Source organism: Plectropomus leopardus, chromosome 5 (genome assembly GCF_026936395.1).
Source record: "Plectropomus leopardus strain MGB_pleo_1.0 chromosome 5, ASM2693639v1, whole genome shotgun sequence".
In the NCBI taxonomy this organism is placed as follows: Eukaryota; Metazoa; Chordata; class Actinopteri; order Perciformes; family Serranidae; genus Plectropomus; species Plectropomus leopardus.
In genome coordinates this window covers 7,556,616-7,576,563 of record NC_142180.1, presented here as the reverse complement: position 1 = coordinate 7,576,563, position 19,948 = coordinate 7,556,616, and the positions used below count along the sequence as shown (strand labels likewise).

The 19,948-nt window shown below is 38.8% G+C and overlaps 1 protein-coding gene across 3 annotated transcripts in view; it reads left to right on the top strand.

Annotated features, from left to right (window-relative positions):
• Positions 1 to 19,948, top strand: part of nos1apa (nitric oxide synthase 1 (neuronal) adaptor protein a) — a 259,106-nt gene that overhangs the window by 76,017 nt on the left and 163,141 nt on the right. For all 3 annotated transcript variants that reach the window (XM_042513910.2, XM_042513916.2, XM_088077451.1), the window contains exons 3-4: positions 7,992 to 8,084; positions 12,930 to 12,988. In XM_042513910.2, coding sequence (XP_042369844.2) covers positions 7,992 to 8,084; positions 12,930 to 12,988 — 152 coding nt within the window. The remainder of the gene's footprint in view (positions 1 to 7,991; positions 8,085 to 12,929; positions 12,989 to 19,948) is intronic.

Genomic DNA, 19,948 nt, shown 5'->3' with positions numbered 1-19,948 from the left:
ATACACTACAACACACTTCTAATGGGTCAAGTGATACTTAAAAAGGATTACATTTGTGTGAGTCTATGCATTGCTTTTGTTGTTGTTGTTTAGGAAAATCTTAGGAAAACTTGTATAGTACATAGTAAGTAGTGATGATTGTGACTTCTGATGGGGAAAAAGAAGGTGTTGAGAGTAGGAAGAGTTCCGTAGGCTCATCGCAGAGCTGCAAACTGACTTCAAGATAAACTTTCTTATGTTGACACCACACAGCCCAGTGAGATGTAAGACCCCCATGAAATACAGTTACAGTTAACATCTCAAAATACTGAACAATAGGTGTTATAATGACACACACACACACACACACACACACACACACACACACACACACACACACACACACATACACGGTTAAGTTCTTTATATTTGTCAAGCAGGTGAAGTTATTGATACATAACCTCTTTTTGCTGGGTGTAAAGAATTAAAAAAAAACAATTGACTGTTGTGTATCATGAACAACCACAGTTTTGGAGATGTGTAAAGTTCAACATAATACAGTTTAGGTTGTAATTGTTTTTAATGCCCAATATTTTTATTGGAAATAAAGGACTTCATGTGTAGAGACCCCCAGACAGGCAAATCTGCATCTTAGCAATTCTGTCCCCCTCCCTCTGCTTTTTGCCCTCCTCTTGCATCAGAAATGATTGAGGCTGCAGCTGAAATGACTAATGTTTTGACAAAATAACAAATTAAATAGCATTTCAGCTGCAAATTCAGGATGCTCATCTGGCAGAGACATTAGGGATTATCCTAAATGACCTAAACTGTGTTGTGAGCTGTTATCTGTGCTCATTAAAACACTCTGTCTGGTGCAGAGGTGCTGCATTTGGGGAAAAGTCAGACTGAATAAATTGCCAGTTATGCAAAATGAATGCCTGCATGATTTCCTGAAGTGCAGCAGTTTGTGTGCTACAAGTGTTTTAATTACAAGCGTTTACATTCTCATATTATACAGATAGATGCAGCGGTGATATAATAAATCATATGGCTGCCGTATCTTTGAATGGAATCTGAAAGCATAAGGAGGGTGTGAGTGGCGCTGTGGTTGATGTGGACTCAATGATGGGGCCGTGTCAGACATCAATAAACTGACTTATTAGAGATAAGTGCTTTCTGTCATATTATGCTGCATAGACCCAGCCAGGCAAACCCCGCGAAAAATCTGTCAAATTGCAGCTGCAGTCATCTCCGTGGAGGTCAATCATGCAATCCATCAGGCATAACAGCGTTTAAATCTTGCATGAGCAGCACAGTCAACATTACATCTGATTATAACACCGCCATAATACCACCCATAAATCTGCGGCATGTAAACATTTATACACTTTGAGTCTTGACAATAATGGCTGAAGTGCTTCAGTTTGCTCCTCATCACTTGTTGAAAATATATTCAATGAACTTGAGTGTGTCTGTTTGTGCGTTTTCTCTCCTAAGTGTAGGAATCAACAGGTCATACAACACTGTTCTTTTCCAGTGCATTCTTTTGAAGCAGGAGAAAAGCAACACTTTCTTCCCTGTAGATTATGCTACTGGAGATACCTGCTGTGTAAAGTAAATCATCATTATTACAGTTTGCTAGCCTAAAGAAAACAATAAGTCCACCTCCCTCTCAGCAGCACACAAACCATAATTGCATACAACAATGAAACGGCGTAAAAAAAGAAAATCATTATTGTTTCTGCTGTATTGGCTTTTCTAGTGTAAGCTTGTTTCTGTTATTGCTGCTTCATGTGTGCCCTCATTTTAATGAACCTTGTACAGTTCACTGTAGAAAATGCTAAGGATAGTTCACCCGAAAAAATGACTATTTGAGCATCAATTACTTTCCACGTTTTACCTCGGAGTCATGATGAAAACTCTATTTTTCTCAAATCCCTCCAATTGGAACAAAGAGTCCAAAAAAGGCAAACATTCCTCATGAATTGAACAACTAATTCCCCATGATTCAGCAGCTCCTGGCCTGCTTTGTGAAATTATTGAAAGAAATGCTTAAACTATTATACAGTTACTATATGCTTTATCAATTAGTCACAAAATTCAAGAGGAAAGCAATGCCGGTTCTGACCTATATATTTGCTGTAATAAACATATAACACACAACACGATGAATACTAATATTAAAGCAATAATCCCCCACGAAATGTGACCATTTGCTTACCAGTTACTCGCCATGTGTAACCTTGAATTCACAAAAAACCTTCATTTTTCTCACATGCCTCCGTTGTGAACGAAGAATCCAAATAAAGCAAACATTTTCAAGAATTAAACTACTAGGGGCTGTACTTAACAGTAAAACTAGAACAAAGCATCTGTTTATAATCTCTCACACAACTCATGCAGTATAATCCCAGTCCCATTTATTCAGTCGTATGATGAGTACTTCAAAAACACAAGCATCACTTTTCTTGTGCTGCCTTTATTTAAACCTTTATACCCTGAGCAAATTAGTGCGATTTTTTTTGTTTAAAAAATATGGGGAAAAAAGACAATGACCAATAAACAAAAAAGGAAAGTCTTACAAATTGCAACAAAGTTGTGGATTTCTGGGGAAATTATTCTTTCTTTCTTTATGCTAGGGAAAAAGCAAGGGAAAATCTATTTATCTATAATTATCAGAATTGCATAATTAAAATTTTGTCACAGAACTTTCATACATTTCAACCACTTTTTCCCCAGGTCATTTACTTGTTTTAATTTTTATTTTTTTCGAAGTAATTTTAAACTTTCAGGTAATTTTCTTGCACTTTTTACAAATTTCATGCACATTTTTGGATCATTTCTTCCTTCGTTGCTCATTACCACCAATTCAGGTTTCAAAGGGTAAATCATTATCTGTATTTTGTTAAATACTGATTATAGCAAATATATACAGTGTTACTAGACAAATAGGGTCAGAAGTGGCATTGTTTTCCTTTTGGATTCAGTAATGGATTTTTTCTGACTAACTGATAAATTGTTGAGTAATTGTTTAATAGTTTCAGCACTTCTTATCATAATTTCACAAAGCAGGCTGTGAGCTGCTGAGACATTGGGAATTAAGGACCCCTTGAAGGACCCTTGGCAAACCTCACACTTTTTGTCCATCAGTCAACAAACAAACACACAGGCGGCCAGCACTGTTGTGTAACAGTCAGCAGAGTGTGTAACCCAGGGGTTGAGGAGCTGATTGTGCTGCTGCCCAGCTTTGTTAAAGCTCCTCGACTTGTTTTTACACAGAGCGATGCCGACGAGGCCCTGAGTCCTGCAATCTGTCATCTCCTATTATACTGCAACTGTTCACACACACTGACCTGTCAACATGCAGGCAGACACATTTCAAAAGTTCGAGTTTTTATCTTTCTCTGCAGTCTGGTATGAGTCAGGGCCACAACAAACAGTTACTGCTAATGTTGAACACTGAGAATTCGAATCATTTTAGATGACATTTGAATTCATGCTGATAGAATGACCTTCCCTATTCATTAACATTAATTTGAAATGTAAGCACAGGCGCCCATAGTCAGATACAGGAACTGTTTTCATATTACCATCATTATATCTTAAGCTAAAAAGAAATACTTTAGTAAATCAGACATTTAAAAGGAGTTGTATGCAACATTCAGAGCATATCTGTGATTCAGAGTTTAAACCAGGATTGCTTGCACACAGGTCTCAACATGGAGGTGGCTCAGTTGGCTAGCATATAACAATGCTAATTACACTAAGTCTGCCAAAAACAGCAACATATATGACAGAGTGTGGTGGCCGTGATTGTTGCGCTTTCATTACAAGAGTTGTGTGGCGGTGTGTGTTCTCATTCAATATCAAACATTTTTTCGGGTCTGTGAATGCAGCGGAGCAGTTGGAGCTCACCATGAGTTCTTTTTCTCCTCCGCAGCAGAATGTCACTCCTGGGTTGGATAACTGATATGTTGATTTGTTCACTGCTTATCAGATCAGATGGATGGTTGAGAGATGTCTGCAGATGTTTATAAGTGAATGCAAAGTTTTAGGCCCAGCAGAATGAACCGTTGAGTTTTTCTTTTCCTGTGGCTGACATTCTGCTGCTCGTCTCTGCCTCTACTGTGCTATAAATAACTCAGCCTTTTATATATTTCCAGGGTTGGAAATTAAGTTTCCAACCTGCCAGTGTGTCTGGTGGATGCCAAAATCTACCAGCCACTCAATGACCTTTGTTTTGTGGCTGGTGAGTTCAGCAAATCTGGCACGCCAATTTTACCAGCATTTGGCTAGTGCTAATCTCCAACCTTGTATTTCAATAGCGTTCCTAATTAACAGTCCAGCTCCAAAAAATCTAACTGTGGCGGGCCGCCACAATGAAATGAATGTGTGGGAAACACTGCAACACAATTCTGCCACCATGGGTCATGGCAGTGTTATCACTGGTAACTGGCGTAAGAGCCCTGTGAAGAGTTGCAGGGATTAGCTAGCCAGTGAGGCTAACTCACAGGGGCTCACAAACACTGGCATGCATATGCGTCTGGACTGTCTAACACAATAAAAAACAGAGAAGCTCAGATTAAAACCAAGCGGCAACCTCCAAGTCTGTAAAATGAAGCCAGTTTGGAAGTGCCAGAAACTGCAGTTCCTTCAATGGCCACTTGAGGCTGGCTCCAAAATAGATTAAATCCCCATAGACCCCCATGTTATAATGGACAACTGTACAGCACAAATAAAATAAAATTTTATTAGGCTCAAAGTTATGTATATATTGAAGGGCTGGCTGTCTGTGAGGCAACCTGAGTCAGATCTACCCCTCGCTCCTCCACGGGTCCACCTTCTTTTTCGAATATGGTCACTTTTGGCTTTAAAAAAAACAAAATTGCAATAGCTGAAATGCCTGACTTGAGGCTTTAAAACAGTAGCTATGTCCATTATGTATAAAGTGTGTTGTTACAACGCACGCAAAGGTATCATGACTTCTCTGCTCTCTGCTCACGATGCCATTACTTCACTTCATCTTTACATAGCACAGTTGTTGGCTCCTATATTAATGCTCCGATTGTCATATATACTCCGTTGAACTTTATTTACATGCAAAACATTTTTTTCAAGCAAGAGCACATTCTACAAAATAAAATATGTTGTACCAATAATGATTTTATCATGTTGAATTTTGTGTTGCCCTTGGTGCTTTTTTTTTTTTTTTACAGTATACAAAAGTGAGTCAGATTTTCATTTTAGCTCTCAGCAGTGATAAACAGAAAATAATATTCAAGGTTAACACGTTGCAGTTGGCTGTAAATACAAAAGCATATGCAAAAGCCTGTTTTTTTTCTCCTCATTTCATTGTTACCTCTCTCCTGAAGAACAGCGCTTTTATAATGCTGTGTATTATAAACCTACTTCACTGCTTTTTGCAACAAAGCTAGAAAAAAAAATGTGTCATTTTTAAGTCCAGAGTTATACTAGCCAACGACATTCTACTGACAGAGAGGGGCAACTGACAGATACAATAGCAGGAATATTGACAGATTGACTGACTGCAAGCAGGTGGGAAAACATGACAGATACTGTTAAAAAAAAGTCTTCCCTATTCAGATTTGATTTCGAGATGATCTGGTGAAAACACAGCAAGTAATAAACACTGTCAGACGTTCCCTTTACAGCAGCAGTGTATGACATTGCAGATTTTGTGCTACCAGGGCTGCCAGAAACTTCAAATTTTGGCAGCTCTAAGTGATAGCGCAAGGTCACTTTTTGAGGCTGAAAGGGCTTCATTAAATAGAAAATCTGTTGTGGCATTGGTCAGTTAAATGTTTTTAGTGTTTGCTGGAGGTGGTGAAGTAAGTCACCTTGTCTGAACAGAGTACATTCTCAGCACTGGTGCTGTTTACTTGATGTCTAAAGTTTCGATTTCTCACTTCCATACACACTGAGCAGATTTCCCACGAGCATCAACACCTGAGACCGCAATTTAATTCAGCAAACAAGGTGTATCTTGAAGCGTCTGAGGGCGGAAGGGCTTTATGACTGCAACTTATAGCGCAGTTGCTTTCCTGCATAAAAATTGCTGTCTTGGGCAGCATTAACGAGTGTCCACAATAATGTATCACCCACGTCAACTTGCCAGCTCAGAGAGCTCAGAGAGCACAGATAGACAGAAATAGACATACAGACGGCACTTGGAGCTGATGTTTCTGCAGGCTGACGTGACAGGTGATTCTATACAACTCAATTACATCCCACTCATGCAGAATACCATTGAGCACAGGATAGGAGAGAGAGAGAGGCAGCACGCATGTTTGCTTATGTTCTTGCACTCTAATACTGACACTGGTTTCAACATATAAGCCACTTGATCCACTTTTTACACCTGCTATGTGTTTGATATGCAAACACTGTTTCTACACTGTATTGACTGTGTTCTTGTGCTGCAGTGCTTTTGTTTGACAAGGCTCAAAGCTCCATTAGAGGCAGTGGAGACGATGGAACCTGTTTCAGTCTGATGTATGGCGTGTAAATTGTCTGTTACAGAGGTCTGTCGACCATGCTTTGTTCATTCAGCGGGGCTGTTTGTCATTTTCTGTGAAAAATGTATTTAGTGTGAATTGGAGTGTATGGGAATGCCTGCTCTATTATTATTATAATTTTAGGTGTCAGCATGTGAAAAAAAGTTTAATACAATAATTTAGTGTTTAAAGGAGCTGTGTACAACACTCAAAGTGTTAAAGGGAGAGTTTGGATCATTTAAAGTGAGGTTATATGTGGCACTTTTCCATATTGTATTTCATAAAGTGGATGTTGGTCAGCACAATTTACACACCATACATCAGACTGAAACTGGCTCCATCGTCTCCACTGCCTCTAATGGAGCTTTGAGCCTTGTCAAACAAAAGTACTGCAGCACAAGAACACAGTCACAATAAACAAACAAACTATCTGCACACCAGCAGAGGCTGCTGGTGTGCCCCCCCCCACCCCCTCTCAGGTTATGATGTTAGCTCTGTCAGCACTGTTGCTGTTACTGTTAACATTGTTGGACCTTCTTATTAAGTTTAGTTTAGTTTAATAATAGATTCGCTCCAAATGTCTTGTGCAGTTCATTTAAAAGTTTGCATGATATGAGTGGTGGAGTTTTTCTCCACCACAAAGCAGCTTCACTCAAGCACTTGGTCGGTGGTTACCTGCCTTGCTCCTTTGCTTTTCATCCAGTTTTTTCAGCAAACTTTGAATTGTCTTCTAGGACTAGAGTCTCAGTACTTTTTGAAATTGTGTCATTGCACTGTTTGTCAAAAACTCACAAGCACAGAAAGTTGGCATATAATGCTTAGCGTGTAATAATCTAAAACGTCTAGTGTGATGTTCATAGCCTGAAATGCTGTTGGCAGTGTAAATGATAAATAAAGCCTATGACTCACATGGGCCTGCAAGAATCCACATTTTATATAAGTCAGTTTCAGAATGCAGCGTATACAAACATATTTCAACATCTACAGCTAAATGTATAAAGTAATAACAAAACTATATATTTAAAAGAATAGTGGATAAATCTGAATGAAGCCATATAAGATATACCAGCTAATATAAAGGTGGTATTACATGACAGTGGAATGGGCAGAAGGACAGCATTTTTATATTTTTTCATGTGTATCCAAAGGCGATCGTCAAGGTCATTTGTGTTTTCATGTTTTCGATCTCAGGGTACATCAACTCTGTATTTCTGACTCAGTCACAGCTCACTAGCTGATGGGAACATAGACAAATCATTCCAGCAGCCCTGGTCATCTGTCAGTATAAAAATCCCTCTAAACACAGAGAACAAAATGAACATTTCTTTTCATCACATTCTTATGCTGTCCTTTGGTTACGTAATGCTTTTTATGCTAGACATGACTCATCAAACACACTGACCCATCTTCAAATATATGAGAGGCTGCAACAATGTCACTGTCTACCTTAACCTCCCCCAAAATATTAATATGTCTCTTTTTGTCTTCTCTCTGCAGTATGAGTTCAAGGTGAAAAACATCAAGAAGAAAAAAGTCAACATCGTGGTGTCTGTAGATGGCGTGAAAGTCGCCTTAAGGAAAAAGAAAAAAGTGAGTGACCTTTATTTCTAATATGAACTCTATTTCCTCTCCTCTATTCAAGCTTTTTCTCCTCTGATGCATTTTTTGTGTTTTGGTAGTATCATTACAAATCATAGGGTTTTGATTATTTAAGGTTATGTTGGCAAGAAAAAGAAAAATCCCATTGTGTTCCTACCATTGAGCTAATGTCAGTTTCGATGTAGGCCACAATGTCTTTTTATTAGGTATTGTATTGGTCTTTCTGTCTTAAAAAGACAACATTTAAAAGGTTTTTGTAATAACATTCATTAAGCTTGTTATAATGAGAAAATCTTTATTTGCCATAACTATAAGAAAAATCTAATAATCAAGTGGCAACCTTCAGGGTTGAAAAGTGAAGCCAAAGTGAGAGAGATGCCAGAAACTGCAGATCTTTGAATGATTCAAGTCAATCCCCATAGACCTTAATGGTAATATGCCCAATTTTAGAACAGAAGTAAACTTTAAGGGAAATTTTTAATATAACTCAGCCATTTACTTTAACTAAGGTTTAAAGTTGCACATAATGAAGGGTGGACCACTTTGAATGACAGGCTGTCTGCTAATTGTGCACACGGTTTCTCAGTCAGATCCACCCCTCTGTCCTCTACAGCTCCAGCCTGTCATCCAAATATGGTCACTTCTGGCTCCAAAAAAACAAACAGTGAACTGAGAAAAAAACCTGCTCTGAGACGGCCCTTTAGTTAGATTTTTCCTATGTTTACTTTCAAATTATGGTTTAATATGTTAACTGAAGCCAGGTTGCTCAATTAAAGAATTTCAGATTACCTTTCCATATGTATATATATATATATATATATATATATATATATATATATATATATATATATATATACTCGAGTAATCCATATTAATTAAATGCAACTCAAATATGGAGCTAAATGACCATCATTTAAAAAAACATGCATTCCCCCCTCATACTCCCCACAGTCTCTCTCTGCTGGTTCTGGCTGCCGGCTGTTTACAGTTCTGTAACCTTTCCCTCCACCACTAGATTTTGTGGTTTCTTTCAGCTCAGCTGCCTGTTCCACCAGTAGAGACCGGAGACTGAGCTCTAGTTGTGCGTTGTGTGCACTACATACAAAGACTTTAATAGAAAGCGGAGTGTCAGTATTTATGATGGTATTAAAAAACTTCCCTTCAGGACTTCTAAATAACCTGGTGTCGTGTAATACTATGAAACCACCCAAGCCTATCTCACACACATTTCAACTCTGCATGCTAATCTTTTCTCTTGGTTTGTGTTTGTTGACAAAATACTGTATTAATCTCTCTTTAGAAGAGATGAAACAGCTGTAGTAGTAAATAGTGAATGGAGTCTACTTTGTTTGGTTTGTTTTATTACTTAACTTTTTTGCACATTGACCTTAAAAAACATTGCAGTTCAGCCATGCTGAGGGGGCATATAGAGCTAAAACAGGCATCTTAAAGAACAGTCCAGATCCATTTACTGCATCCTGTATGTGGCAGGAGGTGGTGATCGATCTCGTCTTGATTAGACTCAGGCAGAGGTGAGAATGGAGACATTGTGAGGGCGGACAAAGGGCCTGAGAGAAATCGAAAAGTAAGGGGTAAGATGTTGAGGAAAAGAGGGACAGATTCTGAAGAGTAAAGAGACGAAATGAAAAAGAGAGGAGCGAGTTAAAGCACGAAGAGGCAAACCTGGGAGTTGGGGAGTGCTGAGACTGGAGACAAGTGGATCTGTGTTTCAAGGTGCGGCGACAGCTGTAATCTGCAGAGACAGACTGGAGTCGACTTCACCTGCCGAGAATCACAGAGGGTCTGACAGGTGGATGGAAACAAAGGGAAGTGACTTAGTAGTTCTGTCCATTCTTCTCAGTGCACATTTAGTTTTTCATCTCAATTCATTAATCCCGACATTAAACCATTGACTGTTTTTCAAGGCTCCAGGCTGTTCTGCTGGACTCTAAAATGTATTTAATATTTTATATAACAGAAGTGACTGTCAACTGTCATTTTGTCTTCAAACTGTTGCTCCATCCAGACAGATTATATAACACGTGCAGTGCCGGAGACTCTTCGTGAATTGTGTTGCCTGCACATTGGTATGAATAGCTAAAAATCTGAGTGGCTCTTGACAACTGATGGCTTTTAAAACCATCCATCAGAAGTCAGATTTCCTTGTCTTTTTTTACCGCAACAGGAAATAAATAGACTCCTGATGACTTATTGATCTTTTTGCATTGAGTCTAGAGTTGAGACGCATATAATAACCCCCTCTAAATTCAGCACAAAGACGCTGCATTACTTGGAAAGTTTCCGCTAAAAAATGTCAAATGTAATGAATTGATATGGATTGAACTTGACATTTTAATAAGCATCCATTAGATCTCAAGTTTTAATTTTAGTGCTGCATCTTGAAGAAGGACATCTGTTGAAAAGCTTTGGCTTCCCCAAACAGTCGTGAAAGACTGTAATTAGTATATCAGCCAACCAGATCATTTGCATACAACAAAAGTGGTAAATCTGGATACAAAGGATTTCTCTATTGCTTATATGTAGCAAAGGGAGATGTATTGACCTTGACTTGTAATTACAGGCAGATGTACATCGCAAATATACATTAGTGTATAATTAAAAGGAGGCTTAATGGACTTGTTTAAATTGTTCTCTCTCTCTAAGGAGCAGCCTTTTCATTACACCAACATAAATACTGTGTGCTTTTATGTGTGTGTGAACTATAATGGGTGTAAATGGTATACAATTTTGAGAGTATGTTGAATATTTCTTTTATTGCGTGCCATTACCCTGTGTGACAGCTGAGCTTCACGGGTATTGTAGTTTTGGCCATCTGCCTTCTTTCCCATTACTTTCATTGTGTTGAAGATATCATTAAAGAAAAGACTGAAAGAAGAATTTGCAGTGGAGAAAATAAAGGGACCAGTCTCTCCTTCCACTTTGTAACTCTTTAATCATTAGTTATTTTCAGATCACGTGTCACTTTTTTGGGTCCCTTTCAAATTGGGTCACTTAAAATAAGATGAATTTATATCTGTTGGATCCAGTTCAATATCAGAACCCAACAGCAGTCAGTCTGACAATGATAAAGCCTCCGGGAATAACAGACAATACTAAGGGGGGTTCCAATGTAGCAAGCAGATATCCAGGCCAAGACTTCCTCCTCCATGCACTGATCATTTTGATTAATCTCTATAAACACATATCTGCATTAGGGATGATAACAGTTAAACCAGAATTGATTCATCAGTTGTTAAAAATTTAATTGAACATGATTTTAATTGATCAATCAATAGGCTATGTGATGCTCTCAAAGTATGAGCAGTATGTTGCTGTGTGCTAAATGCATTTGTTATTGTTTGAAATGAGCAGTTTTTTATGTTTTTTTTTTTTTCAAATAACAATCAATTAATTGATGGTTAATTTTACTAATAGTTGATTAAGGAAAGTGCTTAAGATTTGCAACCCAGATCCGCATATGAATGCATATAAAAAAATAATAAAAAGCAAAATTAATAGTCAGATGATAGAAACTGTGTGGGGCGGTAAATGGTGACAGGGGTGGGCGGCTCTACTTCTCTAAATTTGGGCGCTTTTGCTTGTTTGTGAAAGCAGCACGTACTGAACTGATAATAAGTTCTTTTTCCATAGCAGCTGTTTGGGGAATTGTGGGGTTGATAATTGATCAGTCGATCTGGTCAGAGCTGATCAAATCAGTGGATGAGAGGAGCAGCTGCTGTAGAAGCAGTGAAAGCAAACTTTTAGACCCAGTGCAATGAACTGCTAAATTTCACTTTCATTGTGCCGGGCATTCTACTGCTCTGTCTGTGCCCAGAGTGCGCGCTGTGCTCAGTGTGGTAAAATTTATAATTGAAGTGTATGTATAATCATGGCAAACCCTTTGTTGGAATCCGAGATTGTATTTCAGTTCATGAATTCTGTCTCCTTTGCTCTCCACACATACTGTTTACCTTCTGCTCAAACGCAGTTGGTCAGTGCTGCTCAGACTACAAATGGACTGCAAACAGAATTCAGAACACTTCCGATCCCAAAATCTTGTATCGTTGCTGATAGATTCTGCATTCATGTGCAAATATCTGTTTTTAGAGATCAGGTCCATGTAGGCTCTAGAACGGTCCATTTTGGATGAGGCTGAAAATGTGAAGTCATCAAGACCTCTACTTTTGTTGTCTGAAAACAAACCAAGGGAAAGTTGAAGTGACATAAATGAACACTCTGTGTGTGTTGTATTGGCTTATAGGGAACATATTAAATCCATCATCAAAGGCTCAAAGACAAATTAACTGGGGGCTGGAATGACAGGCCGGTCGATAGAAGGATGTTTTGCCTCCACCTGTTTTCTCGTCTTGTTTGGCTTGCTGTCCTGAAAGCTGAAATGTCAAGTGTGACGGTCAGCGATCTATTTACATACCCGAGTGCATCGGAGCCAATGAAAGCGCAGAGATGGCAGTGATTGAATGATAGAGTCAACAGAGCTCAGCGGAGATTGAAATCAATCTAATAATTTCTCTGTGCTCATGTGTTGACATTTTGATTATGACATTAAACTGGAAGCTGGATTTAAACAAATGGACAGACAAAAGGAAAAATATAAATAAATGTCTCAAAGATGGAGATGTTCTAATAATATCTGCAACAGCAGACATAATTGGATGCATCTCACTCTCAGTTATGAGACAAGGATCATAAATATGTTTTTACAATATTTTATTTTATACAATGTTTGGTTTAATGTTCAAGGTTTGCTCCTTTCCTTTAGTCCCTTTGTTTCAGAAGCTTAAATGTGGTTTGACTTTATGGTTTTTATTTCCACAGAAGAAGGAATGGACGTGGGATGAAAGCAAGATGATGGTGATGCAGGATCCCATTTACAGGTAGGCTGGCCTCAAGGTTTATTTTGTATGTAACATTTTTAATTCTCATTGTAATGACTTCAGTCCTCATGGCTCATTGGGCCTTTTCCAAACAAATTTTAATCCAAGCTTGATTAAATACACTGTGGTGACTCAGGAAATGAAAATCTTTTGTCTCTGTCACTGCAAGTGTTGACATTTTGGGAAAAGAAGGATATTGTAGCTTATTGGTGATACTGACTCCAGGACAGAGCGGCTCAAAGATTTTAGAAAAATAGATGAGTTTTAGGATATGTTGCTCCCTAAACATAGTATATGAGAGAGTAGAAGACATCTGATATAATGATGTAGTAGAGACATGTTTAGAGTAAGAGATGTTTTATTTTTTTATACCACAGCCGAACAATAAATTGATTCTTTTTAATATTTTAATTTGAGAAAAGGCAATTGAGCAGAAGCTGTAATGAAGGCAATTTGAAAAATTGATTTTAATAATGCATGTTATAAAGCAATGATAATGAAAGCAAGTTCTAAAATGTAAAACTGTTGTAACCACAACAATGTTGACAGTTTTCTGTTTTATAACCTTGAACCATAAATATTGGAATCTCCACTGTTTATTGTTCAGAAAACACCACAAAAGCTCATTATTTAACATCTGCTCCGCTCTCTTTGAAGTGTTGAGACTTTGTTAACCAAGTCTCCTTTTAAGCCAGACTGCACTGTTCTCACACATTTTTGTAACAGCACATTTCTGTCAAGATCACAGTTTGATTTTTATCCACCTCTTACAGCAGCCTGCTTATTTTCATAGCGGCAGCTTGAAGTGAGGCCCCTCATTTGCTCCAAATGGTTTTAAAGCACTATGACCACACCCTTTGTTATCCTCTCTGGTTGTAAAGGTGGTATGGAGCAACATTTCAAAAACTCTGACCACTCCATGATGTGCTTGTGTGGTGGATGGTAGCTTCATTACAACCCCATCAGTTGGCAGTATAAGTCTGTTGAATGGTTGAGGTCTGGGCCCGCCCTCATTTATTGTTTCTTCATATCTTCAAAAAGCCTGCTGGGGAAGGAATAAAGGTTTTTATAGAGGAGCGTGGTGTTTGCTGGCTGTTCCTAGATGAACATGGGGCAGATTTCAATGGGACTTTGGTTTAAGACATTCAAGTTTCTTGGTATTATGGCGTGGACCCTCGTAAAATATCTCTACAGATAATGTCAATATTTGCAAAACTTCCACATCTCTGAATATGACATAATTTCAGATTTTTAACAAGAGATTCAAAGGTCCTATCTATTCTCTTGGGTTCAAGATTATCTGAAAAAAACACACACTTAATGTAATTTTTTTAAAATTATTGAGTTCTGCGTCTTGTTCATACTATTTATATACTAATATATTAATATAAAGGATTGTCTTTTCTTAGCTGTAGAGTGTTCATAGCCTTTTCTTTTATACCTCGGCATCAGTGATAGCTGTGGCCGGAGTCATTATGTTTTCGGGTTATCTGTCCATTCATCTGTCCTATAGTTGTGAACAAGATATCTATCAACAAAATTTGTGAGGGAATATCTACAAATTTGACACAAATGTTCACTTGAACGAAACTATGTACTAATCCAAATTTGGCGGTCCTAAGTCAAAGGCCAAGGTCACTGTGACCTAGTCTGTCTCATTCTTGTGAAAATGGCATCTCAAGAACACCTTGAGGGAATTTCTTCAAAATTGGCACAAACGTCTAATTGGACTCAAGAATGAACTAGTAAGAATTTGGTGGTTGAAGGGGAAAAGTCAAGGTCACTCTGCTGTTTCAAAACATGTTTTGTGACAGCAAGAATTCATATGCAAATTATGACAAAATTGTTCACAAATGTCCAATAGGAAAGTTCATGATTTGATGACATTTTATGTCCAGAAGGTCAAAAGTCAACCTTACTGTGACATCATAATGTTCTGCAAAAACACTACTCTGGCAATTATTCAATGTCATAACTCAGGAACAAAAGTGATACATTTGTTTAGACATGGAATTGGAGACACCAATCTGAGGTGTGTTTAACTTGAAACTGTGCTGTTGTACAGATCTTCTGTGTTGCCGAGGGAAGATGTGTGAAGTATCTGTATTTTCATAGACATGGATGTAAACTGTAAGTGCAATTTGACTGGTTCATGGAGGCTTGTTCTCTTAGAACATGTTTAGTTAATTTTGACTGTAGGCTGAATAAAAGGGCAAGGAGATGATAGAAGGCTGAAACATAGAATATAATACTGACAAATGTAATACTACAAATTGAATATCAGGCTTCAAAAGGTTTGCAAGCCCTGGTTAAGCTGAAAGATTAGGATTGAGGTACAGGACCAGAATTTGTTCTGTTGGTGAAAACAGAAAGAATGCAATCAATGAGGAGACCTCGTGAGAAAGATTTACAAGGACTTCTCTGTGTGTGTGTGTGTGTGTGTGTGTGTGTGTGTGTGTGTGTGTCTGTCTGTCTGTCTGTCTTAGTGAGATCTAGAGTGACATCCCTACACTCTGTTCCAATTCACCGGCCTGTTACCATAAGGTCCAATTCATTCAGTCCAATTGCCGCAGGGGTATAATCCTTTGATTTGAACTTGTACCACAGTCTGTCGTCGTCAGGAGAGAAATGCTACACACACACAAACACACACACACATGCACACACACACACACACAGTGCTAAGAGGCAGCTTGTGTAAACTGGTGGCTCGCACAGAGTCATTGAGAAATGGTAGGAATAGGGATAGGAATACTTTAATATGTCATTAATCTCTCTTCAGAAACACACACACTTACACATGCGGGCATATAGACGCCTGGGGAAAACAGTCAAGGGTGCACAACTAAACACTCATGTTTTATAGTGGCCTAAAGAAAGCTGAAGACTGATTTAGCCACAGACACATACACAGTTCATATTCTGTACTGAATGACTCATATTTTATCCTCTCTTTTTCGGTACCCTTCACACACACGCACACACGCACACACACGCACGCACGCACGCACGCACGCACGCACGCACGCACGCACGCACACACACACACACACACACACACACACACACACACAGAGACACTCTCCCAGGCGGGCACAGCTCAGAAGTGCATCCAGGAGCCCAGTTGGAGCTTTGAGCTTTGGAAATGATTCTGTCAGAAAGATGGATTTTGCCGGCCTGTTTGTGTAAGCATCTCTGAGCTTAGAAATTCCAAAAGATTTTGTTTGGTTGGAGATGCTTTAGCATGTCCCGCTTGTCTGAGCCTTGTGCACAGTTTTTAATATTACAGTCACAAAGTTACCCGCAGGAGGAAGCTGGGGAGACAGGAGGAGGAGGAGGAGTAAAGCAGAGCACGATGGGTAAACCCCATCGATCATTCACTGTCATCTGCTGAGCTGTGTCTGACAGTTCCCGATGACATCTCATCTTTTCTGTTTAGCTTAGTCACAAAATGATGGTCCAAACTGTTGTCTCACTCATTTGATATTTGACCTCTGCTGTGGGAAAAAGCACTTCTACTCTTTTTACCTGAAGGGCAGAAATGTATTCTTCAAATATGTGTATGGAACTTTTCACATAATTAGACACAAGGGTAGGTTATTGTTTAGATTTTATAGAATCTTATTATGCTTATAGATCACACCTTAACCCTTTGAAACGTGCATCTATATCACTTTTACTGTTCTGTCTTTCACAAGTTTTTAAAATTGGTTTGATTCATTTTGAAAACATGGGGAACAAGTGAATGAGCAACTTGGCAAGGAATATCTTGCAAATTGGGGTGGTTGATTCTCAGGTCTCTTAGATATTTTTGATGTTGTATTTCCACATGTCTCCACTAAGAGCCCAGGAATCTTCATTAAAAACTTAAGTAATCTTAACAGAATTTGCAAACTCACTGTTTTCTTACCTGTTTTGCTTAAAGCTGTCATGAGATGTGGAAAGCCTAGCTTCTGTTATATCAAATGTAACACTTGCACTTACTATTGTGTACTATTATATTTGCAGTGGAACAGTTTAATTTTGTTACTTTCAGTCAAGCCTGGACAAGAATGCACCATTTTTACCCACAGGTAGCGAGTGAAAAGACAAGAGACTTGCATTAAGCAGCTGAAAACCATTCGCAGGTCAGTTGGCTTGTTTTCTACCTAGCTTGATAGCTAACTTGTATTTTGTCAGTTCTTCCCTGATTTTGCTGGATGTTTTTGGATGTTTTTTGATGCATCCTGAAACATGTAATTTCAGGGCAGTGTCTCCAAAAAACTGCAATGCAAGTTGCTTTTTTTACCCAATGAAATACCAGACACAAGTGAAAATTGTAAAATTAGTTGTGTTGCTCCCACAGACTTGTCGCTTATAATTATGAGCATTCGGCGTTTACACAGTAGTAGAATCTATCTGTGATGGTAGCTGATCACCCATAATAAACTGTTGCTTCTGGTCACGCTGGGCAGAAGAACAGTCAAGCAGCTCTCCTCCTGCTCTCGCTGCCTAGTTAGCACGAGTTATAACAGCACAACATGGTTCCATCCCTTTAGTCATATTTTGCAGCTCAAGCAGAAGCTTTGAACCAGCGTTTAACATCCCGCGCTGAGCCATTAATCGAACACCAACACCAAAACGGCTTGACTCTGTCATTAAACTTATTAATAATTATTGGGTTACATTAGCTGTGTGATGCCCTCTCACTGTATGTGTGTCACTCTGTCCCAGGCATGGAGGCTCATGATAAACATAGAGAGAGGGAGGGGGGCTAAGGGAAAGAATACATTCTGTGCAGGTCTACAGTGAAAAGAGAGTTTTCCCATTTCAAATTTCCAGTAAAGATGCAATGGTTGGGCAAAGTTGCGAGGTTGTGCAGAATTCACAGGGATGGCTTCATTTGCACGAAAGCCTCTGGTAACCCAAATCATCAAAAAATTCTTAATATGTTTTTTTTTATTATGAATGTATTTATTTATTATGTATTTAATTATAATTTGTGAATGCAGCCAGAGTCAGAGGGCGGAAACAGATAGAGCTGCATCACGTCCACTCTGCTTTGCTCCATGGCTGTCGTGGAGACGAGAGACAGTTAACAGAGACAGTTGTAGGTGTCAGTCAAAATGTTATCTGCCACGCTCAGTCTTAAGAAATGCCGTTATCCTCAAAATGAGCTACTTTGAACTCCGCTTTCTAATGTTAATTTTCACTTAGATTTTTGTTGATACTTAATGGGACACTCAACTCTGATATAATATGTGCATTCTTGCTTAAATTTAAAGCCACGTTTCCAGTAGCTTTAATGGTTGCAATTGCATCATCACACAATCCTGCATGGATTGTATGTATACAGTTGAATTAAATCTAATTTGGTACCAACTGCATCCGCTTTTTTAAAAGCACTCACTCCTTCAAACCCACAACAGTCGGTCATTTTTAAAAGTTCTAGCCACAGTTTGACCACCACCGGTGGTCTTCTGTACATAAAACACAATAACACCCCATAAGATATGTGCAATCTGTATCGTTAAACACAATAAGAACGCATGTCACCTGAAAACTAGGCTAAATACAAATTGAGAGAGTTATTTGGGATATATTCTGGCCCCACTCCCATTCAGAAGAGAACACCCAACAATACCACAAGCAGGTGTTAATTCAGTAAGTATCCCACCTCTGTAGAAAACCCTGAGTCATGCCAGATGAGAGACGCAGTCTTTTAACCTTGTTCTTTATCAGTCTGTGTATCCTCAGGTGGCCTTTGAATGATTAATTCAATTAATAATCAGCCACATTCTTCTGTGAATAAATGTTACATTTTAGCTGTGTGCTTCCCACAGGTCACATTGTCACCAAACAGTTGGAACAACTATGATATCTATGTCCTTGGCTTCTTCCAAAGCTTTATTACACTGGAAGTTAATTTGTTATCAATATGCAAGGAGCGCAGATTCTAACACTCAGCTTGAGCATCGTGTATCCAAATTTTATTTGAAAAGTGACCCAATGCCATGAGCCGTCTAGTTAGAGAGGAGAAGAGAGATTAGCCTGTAAATGCAAATGTGGGGAAGATTTAGCATGTGTCGGCCCCATATAGTTAAAGTGCAAATTAGAAGGCTTCCCTTGGCCACTGGAAATCCCCCTGTGAGAAAATATCGTGTGAATGTAACCTTTTGGTTTGAATCATTGCAGCTCATAAGATAAAGTGATACATATTCACAGTTGGCTTTTCAAATGCAGGAAGAAAAATGCACATCAAAGTGTCTTAAATGCTCCTGTGTGGGTTTTTCAGATTCACAGCGGCTGGACGCCGCATGTCTAAATCATTTGGGAAGATTTAGCGGAACGCTTTGCATTTCTTCTCTGCATTCCTTTTCATCTCCAGCTGCTTTGTAGCTGCAGCTGCTGGCTCACTGCCACTGAGGCTGTCCACCACCTCGTGTGCAACATCAGCACTGGCAAGGGGTCACACTCAGTTGCATTAACACATTTACTTGTAAATATGTCTAAGGACAATAGTGGTGATGTTCCACTAACATCATTTATTAGATTGTGACTGTAAATGTGATGTAGCCCAAAGTGGCAATAAACCAAATCACTCTGAGGGTCTAAAACTGTGTTTATCATAATAGAACAGCAAAGCATACATGCACAGACATTAACATATGGGCGAGAAAATGCAAGAAGAACCTTGTAAACACAGACAGACACAACTAACACTCATACATATTCATCAGACAGTCACAAGTGTGCACGCACAGTTGAATGATTAATGTGCTGTTCCATAAAACAAGCCACACAGACATAAACAAAGAATTAATACATTATGTAGCTGGGAAAAAAAAAAAAAAAACTGTCACCACCACCTGTTCCAACAATGTCAGATGGCTGTCAGAGACGGCTGGTCTGTGGCTGCCTTAACTGTACAAGATGTAACTGTCCTGCTCCCATCTGAATACCATTGTTACAAGAAGACGC